Source organism: Mauremys reevesii, unplaced genomic scaffold (genome assembly GCF_016161935.1).
Source record: "Mauremys reevesii isolate NIE-2019 unplaced genomic scaffold, ASM1616193v1 Contig12, whole genome shotgun sequence".
NCBI classification, from domain to species: domain Eukaryota; kingdom Metazoa; phylum Chordata; order Testudines; family Geoemydidae; genus Mauremys; species Mauremys reevesii.
Window position 1 is genome coordinate 17,799 of NW_024100738.1, and position 27,066 is coordinate 44,864.

A 27,066-nucleotide genomic window follows, 5' to 3' on the forward strand; every position below is an offset into this window, starting at 1 on the left:
ACCCACCATGGGAGGCGGCGGGCTTTCTGGACCTAAGAGGGACCCTAGGAGCATGTGCAGTGACTGGGGGGGAGAGGAGGGGTCCCTCCCCTGGAGCTTGCTGCTGCCAGGGAGGGTGGAGGGGAGTCCTCTCTGGCCCTAGCCCTGGGGCAGCCTGTCTGCACCCCAAGTTCCTTATCCCCAGCCCTGCCCCCGAGTCCTCACCTGACGGGAAAAACACGCTACTTAAATTTGGTGGTCAATTTAGAGTATCATAGAATATCAGGGTTTGAAGGGACCTCAGGAGGTATCTAGTCCAACCTCCTGCTCAAAGCAAGACCAATTCCCAACTAAATCATCCCAGCCAGGGCTTTGTCAAGCCGGGCCTTAAAAACCTCTAAGGAAGGAGATTCCACCACCTCCCTAGGTAACCCATTCCAGTGCTTCACCACCCTCTTAGTGAAAAAGTTTTTCTTAATATCCAACCTAAACCTCCCCCACTGCAACTTGAGACCATTACTCTTTGTTCTGTCCTCTGCTACCACTGAGAACAGTCTAGATCCATCCTCTTTGGAACCCTCTTTCAGGTAGTTGAAAGCAGCTATCAAATCCTCCCTCATTCTTCTCTTCTGCAGACTAAACAATCCCAGTTCCCTCAGCCTCTCCTCAGAAGTCATGTGCTCCAGCCCCCTAATCATTTTTGTTGCCCTCCACTGGACTCTCCAATTTTTCCACATCCTTCTTTGCAATGTGGGGCCCAAAACTGGACATAGTACTCTAGATGAGGCCTCACCAATGTTTAATAGAGGAGAATGATCATGTCTCTCGATCGGCTGGCAGTGCCCCTACTTATACAGCCCAAACTGCTGTTAGCCTTCTTGACAAAGGCCAGAGGAGGGAGTGTCAGTGCCTGTGAGGACTTCCGGGAAGTGCATGGTGTGGAAGGGGATGCTGGGATGCTCTGGAACCACTCCTTCAAAGCCAGTCAGGACTCTGGGGGACCCTCCTCTCTGAGCATACTGTCTCCAGGGCAAGAAGCTTACACCTTCCTGGGTCTGACCTCAGAGCATTCAGCATGCTCTTCCACACTGTGTGCTTTCCGCAGTGAGTCCTCCCAGGCAGGGTCCTGGGGCAGCCAGAGATCCCTGCACCCCAACTCCGCAGTCAGATGTGACTCACAGCCAGACTGTAAAATAGAAGGTTTATTAGATGACAGGGATACAGTCTAAAACAGAGCTTGTGGGTACAGAAAACAGGACCCCTCAGTCAGGTCCATCTTGGGGGGTGGGGAGCCCAGACCCAGGTTCTGGGCCTCTCCCCATTTCCCCAGCCAGCTCCAAACTGACACTCCCTCCTCTGGCCTTTGTGTCTCGATTCCGGACAAGGAGGCCACCTGATCTTTGTCCCCAACACCTTCAGTTGGCACCTTGCAGGAAGCTGCACCCACACAGTATTCAGAGAAAATATTAAGAACATTCCCACTTCATCACAACAGGTGCAACAAAATATAATACTGTATATTGAAGTAGGCAAGTGCTGCTTCTGACTTTCCACTTTTACTTGACCCTTGTAATCTTGTGGCACTGACACGTTGTAGCTTCATTTTATATCGGCTTGCGGGGGGGGGGGGAGGCACCATTTTGGGCCCCACCAAAAATTATACAAACTTGCCGCCTATGGGTGTTGGAAGAGGGCAGGGGAGTTCTGTGGGGTGTGGGGTGGCTAGGGTCAGGGCGGTCAGAGGGCAGGAAACGGGGATTGAATGGGGCAAGGGTCCTGGAGGGGCAGTCAGGAAGGATCTGGGGTTGGATGAGGTGGTGGGGGCAGTCAGGGACAGAGAGAAGGGGTGATTGGATGGGGCAGGGGTCCTGGGGCCATCAAGGATGAGAGGAGGTTGGATCGGGCAGTCAGGGGACAGGGAAGGGGTGGAGGGGTCAGGGGTCCCCGGGGGAGGTGTCAAGGAACATGGGTTGGATGGGGCATGACCCCCTCGTGAGGTGAGGAGGAGGGAACCTGTTGTTAATATTTTGGCAGCTCATCACTGCCTCTACCCTTGGTCTAGCTACACCTCACACCAGGAATCCAGCTGGGGTGCGTTCAGATCATTTCCAGTGACCAGTGACAGCCCCATGAGGCAGTGTTAAGGTTGCACTGGCCTGTACCTTAACTCTGTATTTCTTGGTTTTCAGACATTTGAGTTTTGATGAACTTACACCAGGTGGGGGAGATAAAATCTTTTACGGGACCAACTCCTGTTGTTGGTTGAGACGAGCTTTGGAGCTGCACCGAGCTCTTCTTTAGGGCTGTGTTGCTGGGAAGCTCGTCTCTGTCCCCAACAGAAGTAGTTGATCCAATAAAAGATCTCACATCATCCACCTTGTCTGTGTAATAGACCGGGGCCAACATGGCTGCAACAACACAGCAAATCACTTCTGATGAACCTGATGTTTTGGAAGGTCGCGATCTTCAGTGGGAAACCGGAGCTTCCTTTTTGAACTCATGACTGATTCAGAGTCAGTTGTTCAACCTGTCATGATTTCAAAGAGAATCTTCTTCCTGCTTTTTCTGAATATAATAAAGGAAACAGGGCCACCCAGAGGATTCAGGGGGCCTGGGGCAAAGCAATTTCAGGGAACCCTTCCATAAAAAAAATTGCAATAGTATAAAATATTATATTCTCATGGGGGCCCCTGTGGGGCCTGGGGCAAATTGCCCTACTTGCCCCCGGGCGGCCCTGAAACAAAATGGCAAAAACACCCCTCCCCCCAAACAACAACGCCCCTTTTATTAACATGAAGTTCCCGTTTCCCACACACTCGCGGTACAGCAGGACCGGGGCTGTTTCTTTAAGAGAAGACTCGACCCTCCCCACGGTTTCCGGCGAGGTAATTGACAGTGTTACTTTCACTTTCCCCGGGCGAACGCTGCGAGCCGAACGCAGGTTCATCGATTCGGAATAAAACCAAATTTCTTTTAACAACGTTCTGCGGAAAAGCCAGGACACGAAATTGCAGCTCTTTGATCACCAAAATTTGCTGAGCAACGTGCGTGAGAATCGGGACCAGTCAATGACCATGTCACTGTCCCAGCCAAAGGGGTGAAGTCTGGCCACACCCGGGAGATTTTAAACTTCACAAAAAACCCAACCAGGTGGGTGAATTTTGCTTCAGAAGGGCTGTTTGTAACGCCTGATACCCGATACTTATTGCGGGTTAAGAACTGCCTTTTCTCCTTCTGTTCAAAACACAGGGAGTAAATAATCGTAGAAACTTGACAGAACAGCTACATTCAAAGTGATATGCCGTCAAATACGTTGCAGTTTGTTTTCATATCAATGTAACACGAGACTTTTACAGCTTGTGGAATTAGTCATTTCTTTGTTTTGCTGAATTTTATTCAAGAACAGGGGGCCCAATACTGTTCTTGGGGGAGAGTTGTAACTTACTGTATTTTGAATAGAGGAAACTTACTGCACCAAACCCAGCTGCCATCAGTCTAGTTTTCGCCCTGTGCTGACATTGCAGTTTTCTGCCTCTTGACTGGGGGGCGGGGTGAATCCTTTTATTTTTTAAAAATAAAATTATGCTCAGAATCAATCGAAACAGAAAACTGTCTCCTTTTCTCCTTCTGAACTCACTGGGAATTAAGCATGTGCCTGAAGTTGATCCTGTGTTCAAGAGTGTCACTGAATAGGGACTTCAGGCTATATTAAAAAGGGACATTTATATATTGTGTAACAGATTATCTCCTCCTATGTGAAAAGCCATTCAAGGGGCTATATCATGAAGAAACATATAGGAGTGCAGCTATTTTAAATGGCAGTATTGTTGTGAAATTATGTTTTTGTTTTGTTTAAAACATTTTGCTTATTTTTAAATTTTTAATCACATATTATTGCACAAAATATTAGATTTTAGGGTTTTTTTCAGTTTTCATTTTTCCTCCCTTTTCTCCTTTGAGACAGGATAAGGGATGGGTGAATAAAATGTTTTGTTTCCATTTGATTCGGGTTTCTCATTTTGAATCAATTTGAAATATATTTTTCATTTAGCATCATTTTGTTGAAAAATTAGAAACATTGAAATAATAGGAAAAACAGTTTTTTTAAAAACTGTCTAAAAGCCATATTCTATTGAAGAAAAATCATTTTTGTTTAAGTATTTTGGACCAGGTTCAGTATTGTCAACTCTCAGAGTTATTTGTGATTTTTGTGACTTTTATTTTAAGTCTCACAGTATTTGGTAATTTTCTTAAAGCCCTAATGTTCTAGTTTTTGAGTTTGTGAGAATATTTGATTTCATTTAAAGTAAAATAAATCTCTAGTCTTTATAGTTGCAGGGAAAAGTTTAAGATTGAGTGTACCCTCAAGGCTCAAAATCAAATGGCAAAAATAGGAACTCAAAATGTATATTTAAAATATTGATTTTTAAGTCAATCAAATACCTTTTTTGACCCAATTTGTGATTTTTTAAAAAATGTGTGTGTACATGGGGGGGGTTGTATTGATTTTCATAAAGCAACAAATATTCTAAAGCACAAAAAAACCCACCCCACAAAAATGTACAGCTTGTATATGTTCCCATAATTAAGCAATTATGCAGTTTTACAGCTAATCAAAGCTACAAGACCAGACAATCATAGGTGCGGGAAGTAGGGATGTTTGCGGGGTGCAGTTTCCCAGGTTTTATGCGAGGCTCCATTCCTGGTCCCAGGGCTCCGATCATGGTCCCGCGTGGGGATCCACTCCTGCCCGCCACTAGCTGTGGCCCCAGCCTCAGTCCCTTTACCCCTGTCTGTGCCCCACCCTTCTGCAGATACAGCCCTGCTCCCAGCTCCAGCTCTGAGGGGAGGGCGTGTGGGGTGTGAACAGGGGTAAAGGGGGCACAAGGTAAAAAAATGTTGGGCACTTTGACTGGCTTTCAGCACCCCCACTGTAAAAACTGTTCAAGTGCCACTGCAGACAGCACGAGACCATACAGTACCACACACAACTAACACACTGGGGGGTTACATTGACTTTTGAATCCTGGTTTTGGCAGTGCTGCTGCTCTGTTTTTGAAAGACTCAAACAAATTTCAGTTTTCTGCAATAATTCATCCAATCTACACAAAGCAGTGTATCACACCTATTAATTTAATTCATCAAAGTGCTGTAGTTCTTTGGCAATAAGGGTCTGAAGGAAATGTCAGACACTCAGGGTGGATGAAAATTGATCTTTAAAAATTAAATGAGAGGCTTTTCTTTCACTTGGATTTTTAATTTGAATTAAATACTGGTTTATCTTTCAAATTAGAATTATGATAACTGAGGCTAAGGCATATAGATATAGATATATAATGTATATATGTATAACATTCAGCAGTATATGTTTGCTTCAAAAGTTTTAAAGAAAATCAGATCAATGAAGCGGTGGCAGTCACTGGCTAAGCACCTGGAAGCTCACCCAGCTTGAAGGTCACCCAGCATTTAACAACAGTAGCCTCTTCTGCAGGTACAGAGAAAATATTTTATTCACTTCAGTGTACCCAACTTGCTGAATTCAATGACTCGTCCATTCAAAGTTGAGAAACCAGTTGGGAGTTGAAAAATCAGGAAAGTTTGTTTTCCGCTCTGAAATTGTCATTAAAAACAAGGTGTGAGAGGATGAGATCTACGCGCTCTAAAATCTTGAAGGACACGGTGACCAGAAACAATCAGTTCAATTCACTAACTACAGATAATAGTTCCTTTTTCTAACAAATCAGATTTGAATGCAAAACATGTTTTAGTGAAGTATTTTTCTCTTCCCTATCCTGTTGTCCAGATCAAGTTACAGTGAAGATGAAGGTTCTTTGCATCTGTTCTAGCTCCACAGTGAGCGCCTCTCTGCCTGATTTCATCATTTTCTTCATTATTTATCACATTCACAAGTTGGAATCAGGTAGGAATCCCACTGGTCCTGCTGCTCCTTGTAGGATTTGTTTCATTGTAGTGATTATAAATCATGCCTATTCCACTCCTTTTGTACAAAACTGAAAACAAAAACAAACAAAAACCCAAACCCACCCCTACAACAAATTTCAGATTGGCTCAATATCAGTAAATAAGTCTCCATTTCCTCCCCAACCCTTCTGGAGGAGTAATTCTCCACGTGCTGCATATGAGGCAATTCAGTTTCTCTATCTATCTAGGTACTTATATCATCATAGTATCTGAGTGTGAGGCTGTATGGAATATGGGTGACCATTTATAATAGCATTGATACCAATATTACAAAATCACAATAAATCTTATACAAGATATGCCATGAGAAATAATTATGCCGCTCTACCCTGTGCTGATTAGGCCTCAACTAGAGTCTTGGGCCCAGTTCTGGGTACCACATTTCAGAAAAGATATGGACAAATTGGAGCGAGTCCAGAGAAGAGCAACAAGGATGATTAGGGGTCTGGAAAACATTTCTTATGAGGGAAGGTTGAAAGAACTGGGTTTGTTTAGTCTGGAAAAGAGAAGACTGAGAGGGGACATAACAGTTTTCAAATACCTAAAAGGTTGTTATAAGGAAGAGGGAGAAAAATTGTTCTCCTTAACCTGTGATGATCGGACAAGAAGCAATGGGCTTAAATTGCAGCAAGAGAGGTTTAGGTTGGACATTAGGAAAAACTTTCTAACTGTGAGGGTGGCTGAGCACTGGAATAAATTGCCTAGGGAGGTTGTAGAATCTCCATCATTGGAGATTTTTAAGAGCAGGTTAAACAGCTGTCAGGGGTGGTCTAGATGGTGCTGGTTCTGCCATGAGTGCAGGGGGCTGGACTTGATGACCTCTCAAGGCCCCTTCCAGGTCTATGATTCTATGTAAGGTATCAGTGGAAAAGGCTTGATTTGCTAAATATGATAAGCTTGTTTATAGGTCTGTATCATCTTTGTATGGTGAGATATAAATATGTGCAGTATATTTGTGTCTCAAACTTGTGCTGTGCATTTGGGTGATACCCCCAGACAGACCGGCATCAGCACTATCCAGCCTGCTGTAGAATGAACCTTTGAGAGAAGCCCGGGGTTATGAGTCAACAGGACATGTAGACAAGTATCAGGGGGTAGCTATGTTAGTTTGGATCCACAAAAACAATGAGGAGCCTGCTGGTACCTTAAAGACTAACAGATTTATTTGGGGAAAGTTATGCCCAAAATAAGTCTCAGTCTTTAAGGTGCCACTGGACTCCCTGTTTTTTCAGGACATGTAGGGACATGCATAGGTGCCGACTTCTACTGGTGCCGGTGGGTGCTTGACTCCCACCCCCCGCCCTGCCTCTGCCCTGACTCCACTCCTCCCCCATTCCAACCCCTTCCCCAAAGTCCCCACCCCAACCCCGCTCCCTCCCTCTCCCATTCTGACTCCTTCCCCAAATCCCTGCCCCAGACCCGACTCTTCCCTACCTCCTCCCCTGAGTACGTTCCCACTCTTCCCCCCTCCCTCCTAGAACACCCACTAACTTTTTTTCTGAGGGTGCTCCAGCCCTGGATCACCCACGGAGTCGGAGCCTATGGGGTCATGCCGATGGACAGGGGACTCCAAGTACCTTTTCATGCACATGTGCTGTGAGTTTGTGTTTGGGGCAAAGGATATAAATGCATCTTCTCCATTTTGTCTGCAATCCTGCTTCTCGTGTCTGGAGTAACTTCCCTACAAACTGAAGCTTTGAACAAAGGACTGCTAGACCTATCCAAGCTTTGGATGTGTTCCAGAGGACTTTGCAAGCTAGCAAACTCACCAGTGCTGCTAAGAACCTGATATGTCGATTCTGAAGTCTCTCTCTCTGTATATGTGTGTGTGTGTGTATATATATGAAAGTATCTGACTGCTTTGACCATTTAGCAACTCTCTTCTTTTTAGTTCCTTTTCTTTTCTAATAAAACCTTTAGATTTAGATACTAAAGGATGGGCTAGCAGCGTGGTATTTTGGGTAAGATTCAAACTGGTATTGATCTGGTAATGTCTGGTCCTTTGGGGAATTAAAAGAACATTTTGTAAAGTGAATACATTTTTTTAAAGTAACTTCTCACAGTACTGAACCTATTTGCTGATTGGGAGCCAGAGAGTGGAATGCAGTAAAGGGGGCTGTGTGATTTATTTTCTTGATAACCAGTGTGGGGGATCAGGAGCACAGTTTGTGACTGGTTGGTGAATCTAACTATAGTGTAAACCACCAGTTTTGGGAGAATCTTCTCTCCTTTTTGCAGCCTTCCCTGATGTTGGCATTTCCACTGTGGGCTGCCCTACGCACCTCTGGTCACGCCGAGCATCCTACTTCACATGCTTGCATCCTCTGTGACCCAGTCCTTTCTCAAACACCAAGGCAACCTGGCTAAAAGCTGAAGTGATTTGGGGTCAGTGGGGCCAAGGCATGTGAGTCCCAGAGTTGAAGACTCTGTACTGAAAATGTCCTGGCAGTGACCTTGTCTCACTAAAAACAGGTGGAGGGGGCAAAGGAGGAAAGCTCAGGAACCTCCACTCATCTCAATGAAAATTGTGTCCTTATACGACGTGATAGGTGGTGGTCTCCAAAGAGGCTGGATCCCAAAACACTAGGGTGAAATCCTAAGAGATCTCCATTGACTTCAGTGGAGTCAGGATTTCATCTTTTCAGCCTTCTCATATTAATACCAGTGCTGAGAATCACATCAGAAATATAGTGAAGGCTGGAACAGATCACAGAGCTCAGGTATACAGGGTATATACTCAAGTCACCCTGTCCGGTCACGGGGCACTGAAATGGCTCTGTGGCATGTCAAATTAATATAAGGGAGTTATCAGTGACACCCATACCTGAGCTGGCCTGTCACTTTTAATGTAACTCTCCCTCCCCTTCCTTTTCAGTTGCTTGTTATTGTGCCAAATTTTCAATGTTCAGGCTGGAAATTTGATTGCCAGGTGTCTGCCCCAGGCTGAATTTTTGGAAAGTTTGAACCTATTGAATCAGTCATTAATATATTTTTTCCCTCTGAGTTTGTTCTGTTTTTGCTTTGGTGTCTTTCACAGCCCAATTCAGAGTGATGGGTCCTGGTCACCCTGTCACTGCCATTGTGGGTGAGAACATTGTGTTACCCTGTCACCTGTCCCCCAGGATGAGCGCTAAGAACATGGAGGTGAGATGGTTCCGATCTGAGTTCACTTCAGTTGTTCACCAGTATCATGAAGGAAAGGATCAGTATGGAGAACAGATGCCAGACTATCATGAAAGGACCGAGCTTTTGAAAGCTGGCATCACGGATGGGAATGTTTCCTTGCAGATTCTTAATATCAGCTGCTCAGATGAAGGACAATACAGCTGCTTTGTTCAAGATGGTTCTTTTTATGAAGAAGCCCTATTGGAACTGAAGGTAGCAGGTCAGCAGCTCTTGTCTGTATTATCTTAGTCTGGGCTGGAGTTTTTATTCTTTCCTACTGCAACAACTGTGACTAGCAACTTGTGAATTATTTTAGAGTAACACAGTGTGACTAGATTTCAGCACACGACCACATTCATACACTTTGGAAAATATGCTGAAAACTTTCCCAACGTTTTATTAAAGACCTTTTCAGAATGGTCAAGAGATTTCCTTGCCCAAAAGATGTCCACTGAAGTTAATACAGTTGTGTGAGCAGAGAATTTGCCCCTGAACTCAATGAAGCTCTGAATACCATGAATCAAACCAGGCCTGTTCATTCACAGGTTAATCAGTGCTGGTTGGAGTAATTTTTAAAATCAGTTTCTAGTCTTTTGTGTAGCATAGAGGGGGTCATGTTTTCACTCTGATCTTACACATGTTCTGCTGGGGCCTATTTTGTGCTATAGAAAAATACTGAGTTTTGTCCCTGCTTGCAAACTAATGCAAGTCGGGGGGGCGTTATTTTCAGATTCCTTTTCCCGAGGTGAATCCATGGATGGTGGCTCTGAGTGTGATCCTGGTGGTTTTGTTTGTTTCCATTGGCCTCACTGTTTATCTATTTAAAATAAAAGGACATGGGCCAGCCGCAGGTGTTTAATTGCTGTGTTGTCACCTTATGGGACTTTGCAGGTGCTCTGTGCCCTACCCGTGGGTTGGAAAGGGACTCTTCTCCCCAGACCTCAGTAGTTTCCCTGGTTTGTGAGGGGCAGGCTGCGTAAAGGGAGGCTTGAGTTAATTCCATCCCATAGGAGAAGCATTTAATTAGTGTGTATTTGTTTCTCATTCTCTATTCCCTAGATGCTCTTCAAAGAGAACTCGGTAAGTGTTTCTATTTCTCAAATGAAGCCTTGTCCATGTTATTGAAACTATCCCTGGATCCGTCACCCTCCTTGATCCATCACCCTTCTGGATTTATCACCCCTGGATCTGTCACCCTTCTGCCGGGTGGAGTCGGCAGCAGCAAAGGCTGGGTTTACTATCGGGGTTCCTCTGAACAATCCAAAACAGAAACAACTTCAGCCTCCACCCAGTAATCTGGGAAAACTTAGCACTGCCTCTGGGCCCCTCTAAGAGGCAAAACGTCCCACTCACCTGCACTGAGTCCATGTGGAAGAAGAAAACTTTCATTACAAGGGAAAGGGAACCCAGCAACATTTTTGGGAAACACCACAGCCGCGATTCCAAACCGTAAGCAAGCACCCACCCTACAGCGCCTTGGGCAGTGTCCTTTGCCTCAGTTTCCTAACTTGCTGTGTGAAAATTTGATAAATGAATGTCTTGTTAACGCACCTCTCCCTTCACTGCACCCCACTCCCAGTCAGTTGTGCTTAATTAGCAAAGACCCAGCCTTCAGAGGTGCCCTCACATGGGTTCACCTCCCGCACCTGAAAGGTGGGGGAGGGGACATTGAGCAATGCATCTGCTTCTGCCTCTGCAACTCCGCCAGCACTTGCTGATGCCTTTGCCACAGCTGCTGCTGCTCCCGGCTGCTGCTGCTCCTGCTGGTTTCTCTTCTGTTGCTCTCCAGTCACTATGTCTGCTGCTATCTCTGCCACCGCACAGCTCCACTGCTGTTACTTATCACTGCTGCTAATGACCACACACTGCCACGTCTGCAATGCTGCATTCTGAGGTTCCACCACCTACCCAGTGAGTTCAGCAGGCAGTGTGGAACCTGCCTAATGAAATCACCATTATTTTCATTGCCACATTGTCCTTACACCAGATCAAGGTTTGGATCCTAGACCTGCTCATCAGTTGTTTCAGTTCTAACAATCACTCAACAGAAACAAGGACTCTCCATTGAGTCAAGTCAGCTCTGGCTTTAAACACTGGAGAGAGGAGTGTAAAATATCATTTGGACTTTTTAAGGATAGTTTATACCATCAGGCAGGAACATCTATCCCTCCCTCTGCTTTGATTTTCAGTGGGATTTGGCATTCCTATGTCTGTAACAAGTGACTAAGTACAGTTCTGCTGCCCTTTACTCATAGAATGTGGATACCAACATTTCATTACCCCTGCATTCAATGCTAAAGTGAATTGTGATCCAAAACCAGATGAAATTAATCATTTTGGCAAAAGCAACTCTGTTTGCAGAGCACCTAAGCAGGGTAGGTGTGTGTGCAAAAATGGGCTGCCGCTGAAGTCTTTTTCCCAGTTCATCAGTAGAGAGTTCATTCACGCCCTGCTCATCTATTTTATACTGCTTCTGAGCACTGTACTATCTGAAGACCTTGACAGAATTTCAGTAGAAATAAGGTCCATGGTCAATTTCATAGAGTCTCTGGCTCTTCTCCTTTTCAGGGTAAAAACTTTACTAGGGGTAGGGTTGGGGGTGGGGGTTGGTACAAGATATATCATAGTTGTGAATTTCACTCTTGCTGTGACAGAAAGGCGCTTTTGATCAGAAGGGTTTTACAGCAATTCCTAAAGCAATTCCAGATGCTAGGTTCCCCTGATCTCCTCTGCAAGTTTGTTCCATTGCCAGATCCCCTCGACCAAGAATGCTTCATCTCCAGCTATTATGCATGTCCTGCTGGGATTTGTGATCTGCATTGGCTCAGACGAGCACAGCGGGTCAGACATTGAACTTTGGCCATTAATGTAGCTGGGGCTTGATCCTTGACTTGCTCTGTAGATTAGGACTGACTTGGAGCCAGTGGAGGGACTGGAAAATGGGCCTGATGTGTCACTGTGGCTTAAGCCCTGGAGAAGGCCGGCAGCTGCATTAGGTGCCAGCTGGAGCCTTCACACTCAGCTGTGGATTCAGTGAACTACAGTAACCCAGCCTGGCGGTGGCAGAGGCAGGGATCACTGTGGCCAGATTCTTGCGCACAGGAAGATGCAGAGTTTCCTAGTGAGCTGGGATGTTTAGACACTGATGCTACCTGGTCACCTAGGCCTAGTGAAGGGTCACATAGGACCTGAGTATTTTCACCTCAACTTTGGTGAATGGGGCTGTACAAATTCAATGGAACGAAGGGGGGAGTCTCATCTAGTTCTTCAAAATGTGTCCCTGCTTCTGAATCACTTTGCTCTTGCCTGGGTTCAGCTTAAGCCAGCTGCTCTTCATCCCAGAGCCCTGGTGTTCCTGCATTTGCTCAGCTGAATTCTCATCCCTCTCTCTGTGTTTGGTTTCAGACTGGAGAAGAAACATCATCTGCCCAGGTAACTACAGCTCCTATTGCATTGATATCCAAAGCTCCCCTGCCCTGAGATTTCCCGTCCCTTTTTCTCATACAGTTAACGTTTTACACTAGCTCTTTGGGGCAGGGACGGCTCTGGACTAAGGTGAAAAAACTCAGTCTTGTGTGGTCAGAGCTGCTGGTCTGGGTGCCTAAAAGGGTTCCTTTGTGCATGCTGGGAGCTCAGAAGATTCTCAGCGAGATGCTGTTAGTGGCCCTGATGGGGCTGGAGGCTCAGGGAGGGCAGGTGGATAAAGGGCTGGGCCAGGGCAGGTTAATGTCTAGGCTGCTCATTTCAGTTTTCAGAAGCCCTAACAGGGCTGCATGTGCCCAGACAGGTGCTGCTGCTCTAGCTGTGGCACCGGCACATGGCAGCCAGCAGGGGTAATTTGGCACATTCACTGCACACGGACACCCATTGGCTCAGGTGGATGCAGCAGGCACAGAGATAGAGACCCCATCGCACCCTGACTGCAACCCCCCAAACACATGGCAGGATCCAAGCTGCATGAGGAGCCCAGGAGCCGTAAGGGCCCAGAGAGAGCCAGTGTGCTCTGGAATTCCTTGGGCAGGAGAGGAGTGTTATGGGGAGGGGTAAGCTTAGGGCTATGGAGTAGGAGAGGAATGGAGGGATGCACAGGGGATCTGGGGAGTGGGGCCTGTGGGGATTGATACCTCTTCAAGGGGGCTGTGGCTGAGGCTGGCAACCAACAATACACCCATTGATCATTCCACTGATATTCAGTGGGGAAGTGAGAGAGATACCAGTGGGGGAGGGGGAGAGGGAAGGGAGGAGAGCTGAGAATATTGCTCAGAAGCTAAAGTATTTTTTTATATCAGGTACTACCGGAGAGTGAGGTGTCAGTGGAAGGAAATGATAATATGAAATAAAAACTCACCAGCTACAGCTGGCACATCCAAGAGTTCTGAAGGAGCTTAACTGTTGGAGGAGCTAGACTGGAGAATTGTAGGGTAGCAAACGTGGTACCTATATAATATATGGAGATATACCGATCTCATAGAGCTGGAAGGGACTATGAAAGGTCATTGAGTCCAGCCCCCTGCCTTCCCTAGCAGGACCAAGTACTGATTTTGCCCCAGATTCTTAAGTGGCCCCTGGGTTTAGCAGGCTAATGGTCAAACCACTGAGCTATCCCTCCCTCGTAATGTTAAAAGGCACCTAGGGGTGTGCCAGGGAATGACACATTGGGAAGATTTACAGCTTACCTGGTAAATTGCCATAAATGATCATTCAAAAGAGACTCACAAAACAACTGAAAGATCATGGTAAAATTGTGTCTAGCCAGCAACATTCCTGCAAATTAAAATTGTGACTCACTTTTCATCTGTTAAGATTCTTTTTGATCATGTCAGTAAAGTAGCATGTAAAGGAGAATAAGGTGATATCATATATTTAGATCTTGAAAAGGGTTTTGATTAAGTCCCTCACAAGAATCTTTTTAAGAATCTATTTAAGAAACTAAGTGGTAATGCTGGTATAAATGTGTTAGTCTCTAAGGTGCCACAAGTACTCCTGTTCTTTTTAAGTGGTAATGGAGTAAAACAAAGTAATGCATTGTCAAGGATAAAAAAACTTACTAGGGGACAGAAATCAAATAATAGAAATATTTTATCTGTTATCATAGCAAAGTTTAACTGCAAGGGTTCCTCAACTTTATAGGGAGTAGGTTCTGTTTATTTATTAATAACCTTGAAACCCAGGGGCACGAGCAGTGTAATTGAAAGCAAAACCAATTGTAATGTTGAGCTGTGGCACCATCTGTAACATAACTTACCTGAGCTGGTACCAGCCAAGCTAGCCGTGCATTACAGAATCGTTGCAGGGTAGGCCTGCACCGCTGTAGCACCTAGTGAAGACACTATCCATGCCAATGGGAGAGCTCCTATCAGCATCAGGGCTGGCTTTAGGCCCAAATCAGGCCCAGCACCTAAGAGGGCCCCGCGCCCAGTGGCCTTTTTAATTTTTACTCACCTGGTGGCGCAACTGAGCTCCGGCGGCGGGCCCTCCACGTGCTCTGGGTCTTCAGCGGTGGGTCGTTCCCGCGCTTCCAGCCGTGGGTGGTGAGTCCTTCAGTGCCGCGTAAGACCCGGAGCGCGTGACGGCCCCGCCGCCCAAGTGCCACCGAAGACTCGGAGTGCCACCCAGTGAGTACAAGCCCCACGAATCAGGCCCCTCACTTGCATCAGCCAGCCCAGATCAGCGTATTTAATCCTACTCCCCCAGCGATGGTAGCTTTGTATTCATGAGATGAACTCCCACAAACATAGACCTACATACATCGCGAGTTTTCAGTATTATGACATCCTGCAGAGGTGTGGATTTTCACATCCCTGAGCGATGAAGTTATACTGGTGTAAGTTTGTAGTGTAGATTTAATTAAGTTGACTCAGCAACATTGCTTAGCTGTGTGAAACAGGCACACCCGAAGCAATGTCGATGAGCTAATCTAACCCTCGGTGTAGACAGCTACCACTGCTTGGGGAGGTGGGTTAACTAGAGTGATGGAAGAATCCCTCCCGTTGCTGTAGTGAGTGTCTGCACTGAAGCTGCAGCTGCACCAATGCCCGTGTAGACTAGCCCTTATGAGAAGACATCTCTTGTACCTCTCTCCAGGATGGGAGCTGTGGCCTGTCTATATCTGATACAGAACCCTCATCTGCTAGTAGTAACTTGGCAACCTACTGTGCACAAGGAGGACGTGACGGGAAGTGAGGTAGCACAAAGGTAGCAAAAGTTACTCAGGCTCGTCAAGTCCAGTGAAGTCTGTGAGGAGGTTCAGAGGGACCTACCCACTCAAGCTGCGTGAAAGGGAAACATGGGAAATGAAGTCCATTGGTGATAAATTAATGCTCCGTGGAGGGAAAATATTGAACATCTCATTCAGGTGACAGACTTTGAAAATAAGTGGCCTAAGCCCTGGAGAAGGCCGGCAGCTGCATTAGGTACCAGCTGGAGCCCTCATACTCAGCTAATACTCAGGGAGAGGAGAGGCAAAAGGGCAACTGCCCTGGGGCCTGGAGATTATTAAGTTCCCAGGGCCCCTGGCCACCATGGCTGTAGCCAGAGTCCCAGGCCCTTTAAATCACCGCCAGAGCCCTGGGCGGAGGGCCGGTCAGCGCTGCAGGGTTGGGTGAGGAAACTATCCCTCAATTCTGTTTTCTGAATTCTCAGTTCAGTCCTGTTCCCATCTCTTTCAAAATTCCTCTCCATGCCTCAGGCCTCCCATTGAATTCCAGGGAGATTGGCCAGTGACATGAATGGCAGCGGACCAGGTCTTTGGTAACAGGCTGGCAATGTCACTTCAGAGTGTCAGAAGGAAAGTCTAACTTCTTATTAATAATTATAAAAGTGACAGAAATTCTGCTAAGGAAGAAAGAGTCTGTTAAAATTGTAGCCGCTGACAGAGAAATGCTCACACGTGTATTTGAGGATTGTGTGGGGATCCCCAGGGCTGTTCCTGCTCACAGCCCCCTCCCTGCCTGAGGCCCTGGGGGCCTGAGCCACAGGCTGTGGAACAGGAGCGAACTGAATTCTGGATTTGTCAAATGCCCAGTAACTGAGGATTAACAATTCAGAGTTTGGAAACCGAGGAAATGACGTGTAAATGCTAAAATTCAGAGATTAGAGAGAGAGAAACAAAGATATTTCAAGTGACAAAACAGGGAGGTGAGGAAATAAAATATGCCCGGTGATGAGAACCCTGGTGCTAGAGCACAGGGAGAGCCCAGGGGGGAAGTCATGAGAGCGCAAAGAGGGGGACACCTCAGGATTTGGAAGGGCCCAGAAGACGGAGGGATGGGGCAGCGTTTGGAAGCGTCTGGAGGGCCGGCAGTGCCTGGCAGGAACAGGAGGGTGGGGAGAGCCGCAGGCCGTCAGCTGAATGGGGCTGGTGCGGAGGCAGTAGGAGTGGGGGCAGGTGGAAGGGCCTGGAGGTTTGGTAATGGTGGTTGCTTGGAGGGAACAGGCAGGTGAGTTGCTGTTTTCACCCTCACAGCAAACTCTCTATAACCTTTCACGTCCTGCTGCCCTGGGCCTCCCCTGCCCCATCTCCTCCTCATCCAATATGGTTTTCTCTCCCCTCTGGGATCCCTTCCTTCATGTCTCCATTCACCTCTCTGCTTGCTCTCCCTCCTTCCCCTCCCGCTCCTTCTCCCCCAACACTCCCCTTGCTCTCACGTAGGCTGAGGGCACAGGGCTGGGATGTATCTGTTCTCCTCTCCCAGCGATGCTCTTTCACATCTGGAACATGGGGTTTAAGATGGGAAACGGCAGGGAGAGGTGAGGCGGGTCAGTGAGCACTGAGCAGAGGGAGCTCAGTTTCTCACCACTATGTTGCCCCCCATCCCTCCGACATGTGGGGCTCTAGTCCCCTCTCTGGAGAGATGTGGAGCAGGACAGGAAAGAGCCTGAGTCCCAGACCTGGTTCAAGTGACCCTTTTGCTGCAGGGCCCATCTCTGCCAGGGGCGAGACTCTCCCCTGCTCTGTGCTGACATCTCAGATCTACTCCCTATTCCGAGCTGACCAGTAAATCCTGAAGGAAGGAGATTCAGAGTCACTCCCCAGCTGGGGCAGATTCTGTCACTGACACCATCAAACCCTCCCCCAGGGCTGAGCTCTGCCCCTAACGCTCTGATTCTCTCTCCCCAGTGAATGTGACTCTGGATCCTAACACAGCTCATCCCATCCTCATCCTGTCTGAGGATCAGAAAAGTGTGACACGGGGAGACACGTGGCAGCGACTGCCCAACAACCCTGAGAGATTTGACACTGATCACTGTGTGCTGGGCTGTGAGGATTCACCTCGGGAGACATTGCTGGGAGGTGGAGGTGGGGGATGGGAGATGCTGGGCTGTGGGGGTGGCCAGAGCGTCTGTGGGGAGGAAGGGAGAGATCAGCCTCAGCCCTGAGGGGGGGATCTGGGCTGTGGAGTGGGATTGGTGGAAGGATCGGTTCCGGGCTCTGACCTCCCCTGTGACCCTCCTGCCCCTGAGCCGGGCCCCCAGCAGGATCTGGGTTTGTCTGGACTGTGACCGGGGGCAGGTGACATTTATCGATGCTGGTGACGAGGCCCCGATCTTCACTTTCCCGCCGGGCTCCGTCCCTGGGGGGAGAATCCGACCCTGGCTCTGGGTGGGGCGGGGATCCCGGCTCAGACTGTGTCCCTGAGACACGTAGCAGAGGCAGGAACCGGAAATCAGCCTCTCTAGCCTCTATGACCTTGGCGGACTCCCATCTACCCAGCCTCTGGCTCTTCATCTCTATGGCCCCTGGAAGCTCCTCCCCCGCCCTCTCTGCAGCCCAAGGGATGGGAGGGAGGAGGGGGAAGACCCCTGGGGCTACAGGAGGGGCCCTGAGGGGCAGAGGTGGGGGCTGGGCAGTGGGAACTAACAGCCGGGCTGGGCACATACGGAGGTGGAGGTGACAGGGACACAGCATGAATCAATCAGGGATTGGAGGGTTGGGGAGAAGCAGCAGCAGCCAGGAGCATTTTGTACAGATCTGTGTCCTTAGATCTCACTGGGGGCTCCCAGCCCGGGATCAGCACGAGGGGAAGGGATAAGATCAGGGAAGGAAGAGAGCAGCCAAAGGGGATGATCTGTGACAGGGAGGAGAGACACAAGGAAATAAACAGGGATGGGAAGTGAGGCTAGAACAATGATGACTAGAAAAGGACAGTACGAAAGGAAAGGGAACGTGAGCGGGACGGGGAGATTTATTACATGTTACTGAAAGTGAGACTGTAACTCATTAATTCCCTATATTAATCCCTGGCCATTAGTGCAATTTTAGTGCCATAAAGAAAACTGTTCTCAGTAGCTGGGGATCTCCTTGCCCTGCTGCAGTTATTAAAGCTCCTTCTCAGCTCCTTTTACTTTGCTACTTTCCAGCTACTTATGTAAATAAAACATTACAAACAATTCTTCTTGTTTGTTCCACTTTACTGTCCCAGCTGCAGGTGCTGGGGACAGCATCATGGGATTTGCTTCCCAACTTGGGGCGACAAGAAAGCACCTCTAGGAAGAGAGTTTGGGTTTTACTCTGTGATGTGTCACTAACCAGCCTGTGCTTTGCGTCTGTCCTGTGCACACCCATGTCAATCAGGAATTGCTCAGCTGTGCTCTGCGGAGAGGTGACTGGTTGCACAAGGGGCGATCCATGCAAGGACTCGGGTGTTGCAATGCTGAGTGTCACAGTGAGTAACTTTTAGGCAGCAAGAAAATCACAGGAACAGCAGCACTGTGACCCTCGGAGGTGAGTCAGGGTCTAAACTCCTAGACAATGCCAATCTATTGGTAACACTGGCACCTCAGTAGGCAGGGAGCCATGTAAACTAGCCAATGGGAGATGCCGACAAGGGGGGAAGGCGTGTCCTAGGTCACACCCCTCTCATGGATAGGTGCCTCAATCTGGGCTGCAGAGGGGTGTGTGTCTCTGCTTAGCAACCCACAAACAGGAACCCACCACCTGACGTCCGGGGCCTCCAGTCATGGCAGCTGCCAGTGCCTGGTAGTGATGGTGGTGGCAGGGAGCCCCAGGCCCTTTGAAATCGCCCCAGCAGGCTGCAGGGCTCCTAGGTGCATGCGCTGGATGGGTGCAGTGGCACATTAGGGGAAGGAAAAGTCCTAGACCCCGGCAGGAGCCGCACTGAGCAGGGGTGGGGAGAAGCAGCCCTGGATACTGGCTGCTGGGTGGGGGCAGTGGAAGTCCCGGACTGCGACAAAAGCCATGCAGGGTGGATGGGAGAAGCCCTGTACCCCAGCAGGAGCCACACTGGGTGGAGGGGGAGAAAAAGAAGCCCATGACCCTGACGGAGGATGGGCTGACGCCCCACCCCCACAGAGCTGGCCTGCGCCCCTCCACCTACTGTGCCCCCAGCATGGAGCCCAAACTACTCACCTTGGTATCTCCATTTCCCCCATCACCACACAGCCATGAAGGGATTCAGCCTAGGAGGCAGGGTCAGCATTAGCCCCATTTGGCAGGTGGGATCTAGGGTACACGGAGGTGAAGTGACTTTCCCAAGGCTAAGCAGGGAGTCAGTGGCAGAGCAGAGAACCAAACTCAGGACACCTGAGCCCCAGGCCTTTGCTTGAACCACTAGGTCACCCTTCCTACCTGAGGAGGGGGAACCTCCTCTGTGGGCACTAAACAGAGTCCCCAGGAGGTGGGAAGCAGAGAGAGATGAGAAAAAGGACATGGGTGGGAAGCAAGAAGGGGAAACATCAGGAAGATGGGGAGCAAGGACTTAGAAAAGAAACAAGAGGGAGGGAAAGGGGCAGGAGCAGAGAAAGAGGAAGGGGAGCGAGGAAAGACTCCCCACTGCTTGTGAGTCCCATCCACCTTCTTCCCACAGCCAACAGTGGCCCTCAGCTCCCAAGCAGGTGCTAAGCCGGGATGAGGCACAGAGTGAACACAGTGTCTTTACACAGGGGTGTCAGTGAAGGCAGCTTGTAGCTGAGTGTAATGATTTTAACAGACTGTAATTCATGGTAATGTAATGCTGTAGTTCATTACTATTTTAATAATGACATTGCTGTGATACCAGTGATAGACACACATTCAATAACTAGAATATGGAGGAAGTGTGTGTATAAATATGCTGGAAATTGCCATTTTGGACGGGGAGACTGAACCAAACACACACACCTCACCCTTAAAGCAGGAGGAAGCGGAAAGGAGTTGGCAGGAGGTGCTCAGAGGAGGGAATCTAGGGGGCAGAGCGGGGGAGGAAGAGGTGGTGTGTGGCGAAGTGGGGGCTTGGCCTTTGGGAAGGAGGCAGAGTCGAGAAGGGGCAATCACTGGCAAAACCAAAATTCAGCACCTATGGCGTGTGGGGCAATATCAGCAGTGGCGGCAAAGGCAGCTGGGGGGCATATGGAAGGCCTGGCTATGCCGGAAGAGTGCGCCCAGCAGTACAGCCGGCAGCTCGCTGGGCACCAGCCAGCACAGGCTCTGCTCAAATGTCAGGTGGAGGGGTCCACATGAGCGTGGCTTGTGCATGCGGGCACCAGCGGGGGCCCATTGACTGTTCTGCCCTGGGGCCTGGAATTGCTGTTGTTGGGCCTGGGGGGACTGTGCTCATGTCCTGCTTGGGGCCCACAGCCCAGCTCTGTGCGTTCCCATAGGTTGTCCTCTGTGTCCGTTCCCCTTTCTGTTCACTGTGCTGGTTTAGATCAACGATGACACTCATTTAGGGGGCTTCCCTTGGGTAACAGAGAGATTTACGCTCTGAATTCTCACTAGCACGGTGCTTTAAAAATCTTAAGCAGGCCTGCCCCCCACAATCATGAGGATTAATAAGAACAATATAGTAAGTATTCGTATTATTTTATTTGCCTTTTGGTGTCTCAGATCTTTAGACTGCACTGCGGTGAAATTTTTAAGTGTTTCTCTACAACAAAGAGAACTAGATACTTCCTTTGTTTAGAAAGCAAAAGCTGAGAGTCTCATCTCCTCACATGCTTCCAGGAGCTGGGGCTTCATCAAACACACCAAATATCACAAGACTCATGATAAAATCATGAAAGTTGGAGATCCTGCAGCCCCTTTCCACTGTAACAAGCAGCGTTAGTGTAAACGAGAATCAGGTCTTGAAAACACTGATTCCAGCTTAACCAAGTTTTTAGCCTGAGAGTTTATCACCACCAGGCTGGGAAGAATGAGCTTTTATTCATAAATGTTGGCAAACGTTGCTTTTGCTGTCTACACAAAGACCAATGGCAAATATTTCAATTGATAATAAATGAAAATTACAGATATGCAAAGTAAGGACAAGGCTGCTTGAGAACTTATTCGAGTTTGACTAAAGGGCAGTGACTCTGCATCTCTTGACAGGTGAGGTGACCATCTGTGTTTTCATGGTTATAAAGCTTCAACTTTTTGAATCTCAGTGTCTGCTGCCATTAAATCATTGGGGTCTGACTTGCTATTGACGTATCCCCCGCTAATTTCCCACAACTGTGAAAACTGAAATTGAGAACAATTGGAAGGAAATGCTAAACCCAGAGTTTTGTGCAAGTGTGAAAATTTAACTCATTGAATATTGAAAAAATGCTTAAAACTAGCTGCAGTACTAGCTGTGTGTATATATATATATATAATGAATTCTGCCAAGCCTGACTATTTTTCCTTAGACACACACACTTTGCTCCTTCAGGGGCACCACCATAGGCTGATGCCCACCAGCCACAGGCCCTGGGCAGGGCCGGCTCCAGGCACCAGCCTACCAAGCACGTGCTTGGGGCGGCACCTTGGGAGGGGGCAGCCATCGGGGTTTGTTTTTGTTGTTTTTGGTTTGGCCAGGCGGCGCTGGGGGGCGGGGACTTGGGCGGCGCGATGCGGTGCTGGCGGGCGGGGACTTGGGCGGCTCGAGGGGGCGCTGGGGGGGTGGGAACTTGGGTGGTACGGCACGGCGCTCAGGGGGGCAGGGACTTGGGCGGCCCCACACAACACTTGGGTGGGCGGGGACTTGGGGGACGCGACGCAGCGCTGGGGGGACGGGGACTTGGGCAGTGCGACGTGACGCTCTGGGAGGGGTCGGGCAGCGCTCGTGGGGGCAGGGCAGCGCTCTTTTTATTTTTGCTTGGGTGGCAAAAATGTTAGAGCCGGCCCTGGCCCTGGGGCACATGTCACTCAAACGCCTGCAGGCTGCAATGTTCCCGGGGGCTCCTCCCCGCTCAGCAGCAGCCGAGTCAGTCCCAGGAAGGGAAACACCCGGCGGCTGCTGCAGGAGCTGCCAAGGCAGAGCCCGGCCGGCCTCGCGCGGCTTCTCTCCTGCAGCGAATGTCGCTTGTTCTGGGGCTGCCCCTGGGGGCGGGGCTTCTGCCTCTTTTGTTGGTTGGTTTTTAATTTCCCTCCGAGAGCGTGATTGGCTCCCGGTTACCCAATCGGCCTTTAAAAAGCTCTAAAGGCTCGTTATTGCACCTGCGCAATTTTTGGTTTCGGTTTCGGTTTTGCTTTCGCCGTCCTCCAGCAGCTGCTGGCCCAGTTTCTCCTGGCTGATGTGGGCGCCTGGCTTGGGTGCGGGGACCTTGACTTGCTGGTTGGGGTGGGGGGGAACTACCAACTGCCCCCCGTCCCTCTCCTGCACCCAACACCCCCACGTGGCTGCACCTGGCTCCTGCGGGTTGCGGTTGGCGGGGGACAAATAGCTGTAGCTGCAGCGAGGCAACATCGATTTACCTGCCCCTGCCCGGCTCGCCTGGCAGTTGCATTCCCTGTGGAGGGGGGACACAGGCTGTGTGGGGGAGGGGCAGGTGGAGGCTACAGCAGGGTTTGGGGGAGTTGGATGGGTTGGCACAGTTGGTCTTGGGACAGCGGGGGTGGCTCCACTGGGCTGATGGGGGGAGGGGAGTGGCATCTACTGTCCGGTGCTAATTATTGGTCAATCTTTGGGCACTGGGGTGCACCAGCTGGGGTGGGTCTACTGGGGTTCTGGTCCAGTTGTGTAATGGTTCTGTGTGTCTTAGGTCAGTTCAGAGTGGGGATGCATTATAAATATGGAAGCAGGAAATCTGTCCACCCACACACCCATAGAGAGTATTGTGCCCCTAGGAGAAGAGTTTGGTGTTTACTGGGATGTGTCACTTTCCAGCCTGTGCAGCTGCTGGCCACTGGCATCTGGTTAAAGCCACCAGCTGCCGTATCCTGACCACAGAGAATGATGGAAGCTGTGGAACAGCAGGCAGTCTCTCCCCAGCCAAGGAAGAACCATTAATAGAAACCTTCCCACCCCCAGGCAAAGGGCAGCCCTGGAGAGAGAGCCTCTCCTAAATACAGAAACAAGGAGACACATTTAGGAAAGAGCTCTCTTCAGTCTAAGGAAAAGGGATGTGACAGCCTAAGGGGGAGACAGCTCCATTCATTTCTCCAAATTTAATATTTCAGACCTCTAGAAATATTCACTAGAACCCACATGGTCAGAGTTAAGGGTGTTTCAATACTGGGCCATGAGAAGGAAGAGAGGTGTGTGTGTGTGTGTGTGTGTGTGTGTGTGTGTGTGTGTGTGTGTGTGTGTGTGTGTGTGTGTGTCCGTCCGTCCGTCCGTCCGTCCGTGATCAGGTTAGGTGCCACTGGACTGTTGTCAGGGGAATCCAGGTATCTGATCCCCAGAGTAGTCAAGACTCTGGCACTAGAACAGAGCCCATCCACTGCAACAATCTTGGAGTCCCTAGGCACATTCTTTGGGGACTCTCCCCTATCTGAGGTGTGAAACCCGCTGCCTAACCCCCTGGTGCAGAGCTGACCCTCCAGACTCCCACATGCTTAAACATACCATCTCCCAGAACTCCACGCCAAGGTGAGAGCCTTCCTGTTTCAGCTGAACTCTCTCTGGAGGCACGCAGTAGTTGTGAAGCATTTCACACACAGGGAGAGACTCTTTGCACACATCCAACACACCATTGCTCTTTCACTTAACCAGATAAAGTACAAGAGAGTTCAGATCATGTAGCACAAAATGACCAACCTAACTGCAGTGTCCCTCACTAGCTCACCCTTCCCTTGGGAGTCCTGGGGCCATCTTTGCCTAGGAAAGCAGGCAGGGCCCCCAGCCTCATGAACCTGCTGCATGCTGGGGGACTTTGCTCTCTCCTTCTGAGTTGGAGACAAAGAACGAGATCCATGAAGGGACTCAGGTATTACAAAGCTGAATGTCACTGGGTCTAAATTGCAGCTGCCTAGAAAGTCACTGGAACCGACACCATGAGCCACAAAGCCTGAGTTATGGGGAGATGTAAGTGCCTTAGAATGGGTTACACAGAAGCCAGCGTGCTAGGCAGGGAGCTGCCTAAACCAGTCAGTGGGAGATGCCGACCAGAGGGATGTTGTATAGGTAGTCCAGGCCCCTCACTCAACTTTGTGGATTGCAGGGCTGTTCCTGTGACTGGCTAGTGCCCAATGTCTCTTGATAAGTTTTGTTTGTGAGGTAAATGCCCCAAAATACAGAAAATTCAGAAGCCATTTCTCTCTTCTTAGGATCAAATTTGGAGCTGTTTGGGGAGTTTGAGGAAAGAGGGAGATGAGAAATTGGCATTTAACTACAGTGAGGAAAAGGAAAACCCAGGAACTGCTGGTAGGTACCGTTGTTACTCACCAGTAAATCTGCACAGCGATGTTATCAATGCTCAGATCTCTGTGAATAACAGGAGAGTAACAGCGAGTAACATGCTTCCCCGTGAGGCTATTTATTGTTGCCTCTGTGCAAAGCAATTTCTGTTCTGGCTTAATGGAAATGGCTTAATGGAAACTAACAGGCGAAAGGAAAAAGGAGGAAATTATATTTACTTAGTGAATAATCCAAATAGTTTTCTTTAAAACATGAACAATTTGAACAATCTCTATTAGAAATCTCAATTCCTCTGCGTGTTGACATTTTTCACGCAGAAATGTCTCTCACCTGAAAGTGTGGCTTCAGAAAAACCAAGGTTTCCCTAGAAATGTTGCTTTCTACGACAGTACGCTAGATTCTGATCAGAAGAATCAACGTCTAATTGCAAACGGCTGAATCATTTAAATTTCAATCTAAAATGTCCGTCCACATTTTCTGTTTCTACATTTCTGCAGGGAAACATTACAGAATATTTCATTCCAGGAAACATCTTAACCCCTGGAGCTCAGCATCAGCTCATTTATGTTAAGGGTGAAAGATCAAGCTACAACACATAATGTGAAAATTTATTTCATGATGAAGTAGAAAAATCTCCAAAAATATCATGTCCGAGAATAATCTAGAGATCATGCAGCCACAAAGCCACTTCAAGCCAGGGGGTGCTGCATCCCCAGTACCCCTCGTTCCAGCACTTAAAACTTATTTTTACAGGCTCTGTGTCTGACTGAAAATAGTTCTTAGACCAAGAGTCCTGGGCAGCATTTGAAACCCAAATATTGGAGCATCAGGACATTGAAAGTGAAATGAATTAAATTTGTACAACTGATTTTTTTCAGTTTCTACACTTAGGGCTTGTCTACACTACAGGACTATTTCGAATCTACTTAAGTCGAATTTGTGGATTCGACCTTAATAAGTCGAATTTGTGTATCCATACTAAATACACAAATTCGAACTTCTGAGTCCACATTCACGGGGCCAGCTTCGACTTTGGAAGCGGTGCACTGTGGGAAGCTATCCCACAGTTCCCGCACTCCCCGCTGCCCATTGGAATTGTGGGATTTCCCCCCAATGCATGCTGGGGGGAAAAATGTGTCGTCATTGAACCGTCAATCCCGCCCTCCCTGTCTTCCTTGAAAGCGCCGGCGGGAAATCTGTTCGCGCCCTTGTCTGGTCGGTTACAGCGCGGACGCCACAGCACTGCGAGCATGGAGCCCGCTGCGATCATCGCTGCACTTATGGCCGTTGTCAACTCCTCGCGTTATCGTCCACCTCTTCCACAGTCAGATGCTGAGAAACCGGGCGAGGAGGCTCCGGCAGCACGGTGAGGAGAGTGGCGCAGACCTCTCAGAAAGCAGGGTACGCCGGGCAGTGGAGATCATGGTGGCAATGGGTCAAGTTCATGGTGTGGAACAGCGATTCTGGGCCGGAAACAAGCACAGACTGGTGGGACCGCATAGTGCTGCAGGTCTGGGATGACACAGAGTGGCTGCGAAACTTCAGGATGCGTGGGGCACTTTCCTTGAACTGTGTGACTTGCTGTCCCCTGCCCTGAAGCGCCAGGACACAAGGATGCGAGCAGCCCTGAGTGTGCAGAAGCGAGTGGCCATAGCCCTCTGGAAACTTGCCACGCCAGACAGCTACCGGTCAGTAGCGAACCACTTTGGCGTGGGCAAATCTACCGTGGGGATTGCTGTCATTCAAGTAGCCCACGCAATCGTTGAGCAACTGCTCTCAAAGGTAGTGACTCGGAAATGTCCAGGTCATCATAGATGGCTTCGCGCGATGGGATTCCCAAACTGCGGTGGGGCTATAGATGGGACTCACATCCCTATCCTGGCACCAGCCCACCAGGCCAGCGAGTATATTAACCGAAAGGGCTACTTTTCAATGGTGCTGCAAGCTGTGGTGGACCATAGGGGACGTTTTACCAACATCAACGTCGGGTGGGCGGGCAAGGTTCATGGCAGCGTGTGTTCAGGAACTCTGGTCTGTTTAGACGCCTCCAGGCAGGCACTTTCTTCCCGGACCACAAAATAACGGTTGGGGATGTGCAGATGCCTACAGTGATCCTCGGGGACCCGGCCTACCCGCTAATGCCCTGGCTCATGAAGCCCTATACAGGCGCCTTGGACAGTGAAAAGGAACTCTTCAACTACCAGCTGAGCAAGTGCAGAATGGTGGTGGAGTGTGCTTTCGGACGTCTCAAGGGAGATGGCGGACCTTACTGACTCGCTCGGACATCAGCGAAAGAATATCCCGTAGTTATTGCTGCTTGCTGTGTGCTCCACAATCTCTGTGAGAGCAAGGCGAGACCTTTTGGCGCTTGGGAGGTTGAGGCAAATCGCCTGGCTGCTGT

At 49.0% G+C, this 27,066-nt stretch overlaps 1 protein-coding gene across 2 annotated transcripts; it reads left to right on the forward strand.

The window, feature by feature from the left end:
• Window positions 1–2,843: 2,843 nt before the first annotated feature.
• On the forward strand, window positions 2,844–10,471 carry LOC120392857 (myelin-oligodendrocyte glycoprotein-like). 2 transcript variants are annotated; one of them, XM_039517536.1, is made up of 4 exons: window positions 2,847–3,129; window positions 5,783–5,899; window positions 8,999–9,346; window positions 10,186–10,458. In XM_039517536.1, the coding sequence occupies exons 2-4, from the start codon at window positions 5,800–5,802 to the stop codon at window positions 10,419–10,421; spliced, it is 684 nt and encodes a 227-aa protein (XP_039373470.1). In that variant the 5' UTR covers window positions 2,847–3,129; window positions 5,783–5,799; the 3' UTR covers window positions 10,422–10,458. The 2 variants fall into 2 exon arrangements, with proteins under 2 accessions (XP_039373471.1, XP_039373470.1); XM_039517537.1 differs by lacking the exon at window positions 5,783–5,899 and having other exon boundaries at window positions 2,844–3,129; window positions 10,186–10,471.
• Window positions 10,472–27,066: the final 16,595 nt, after the last annotated feature.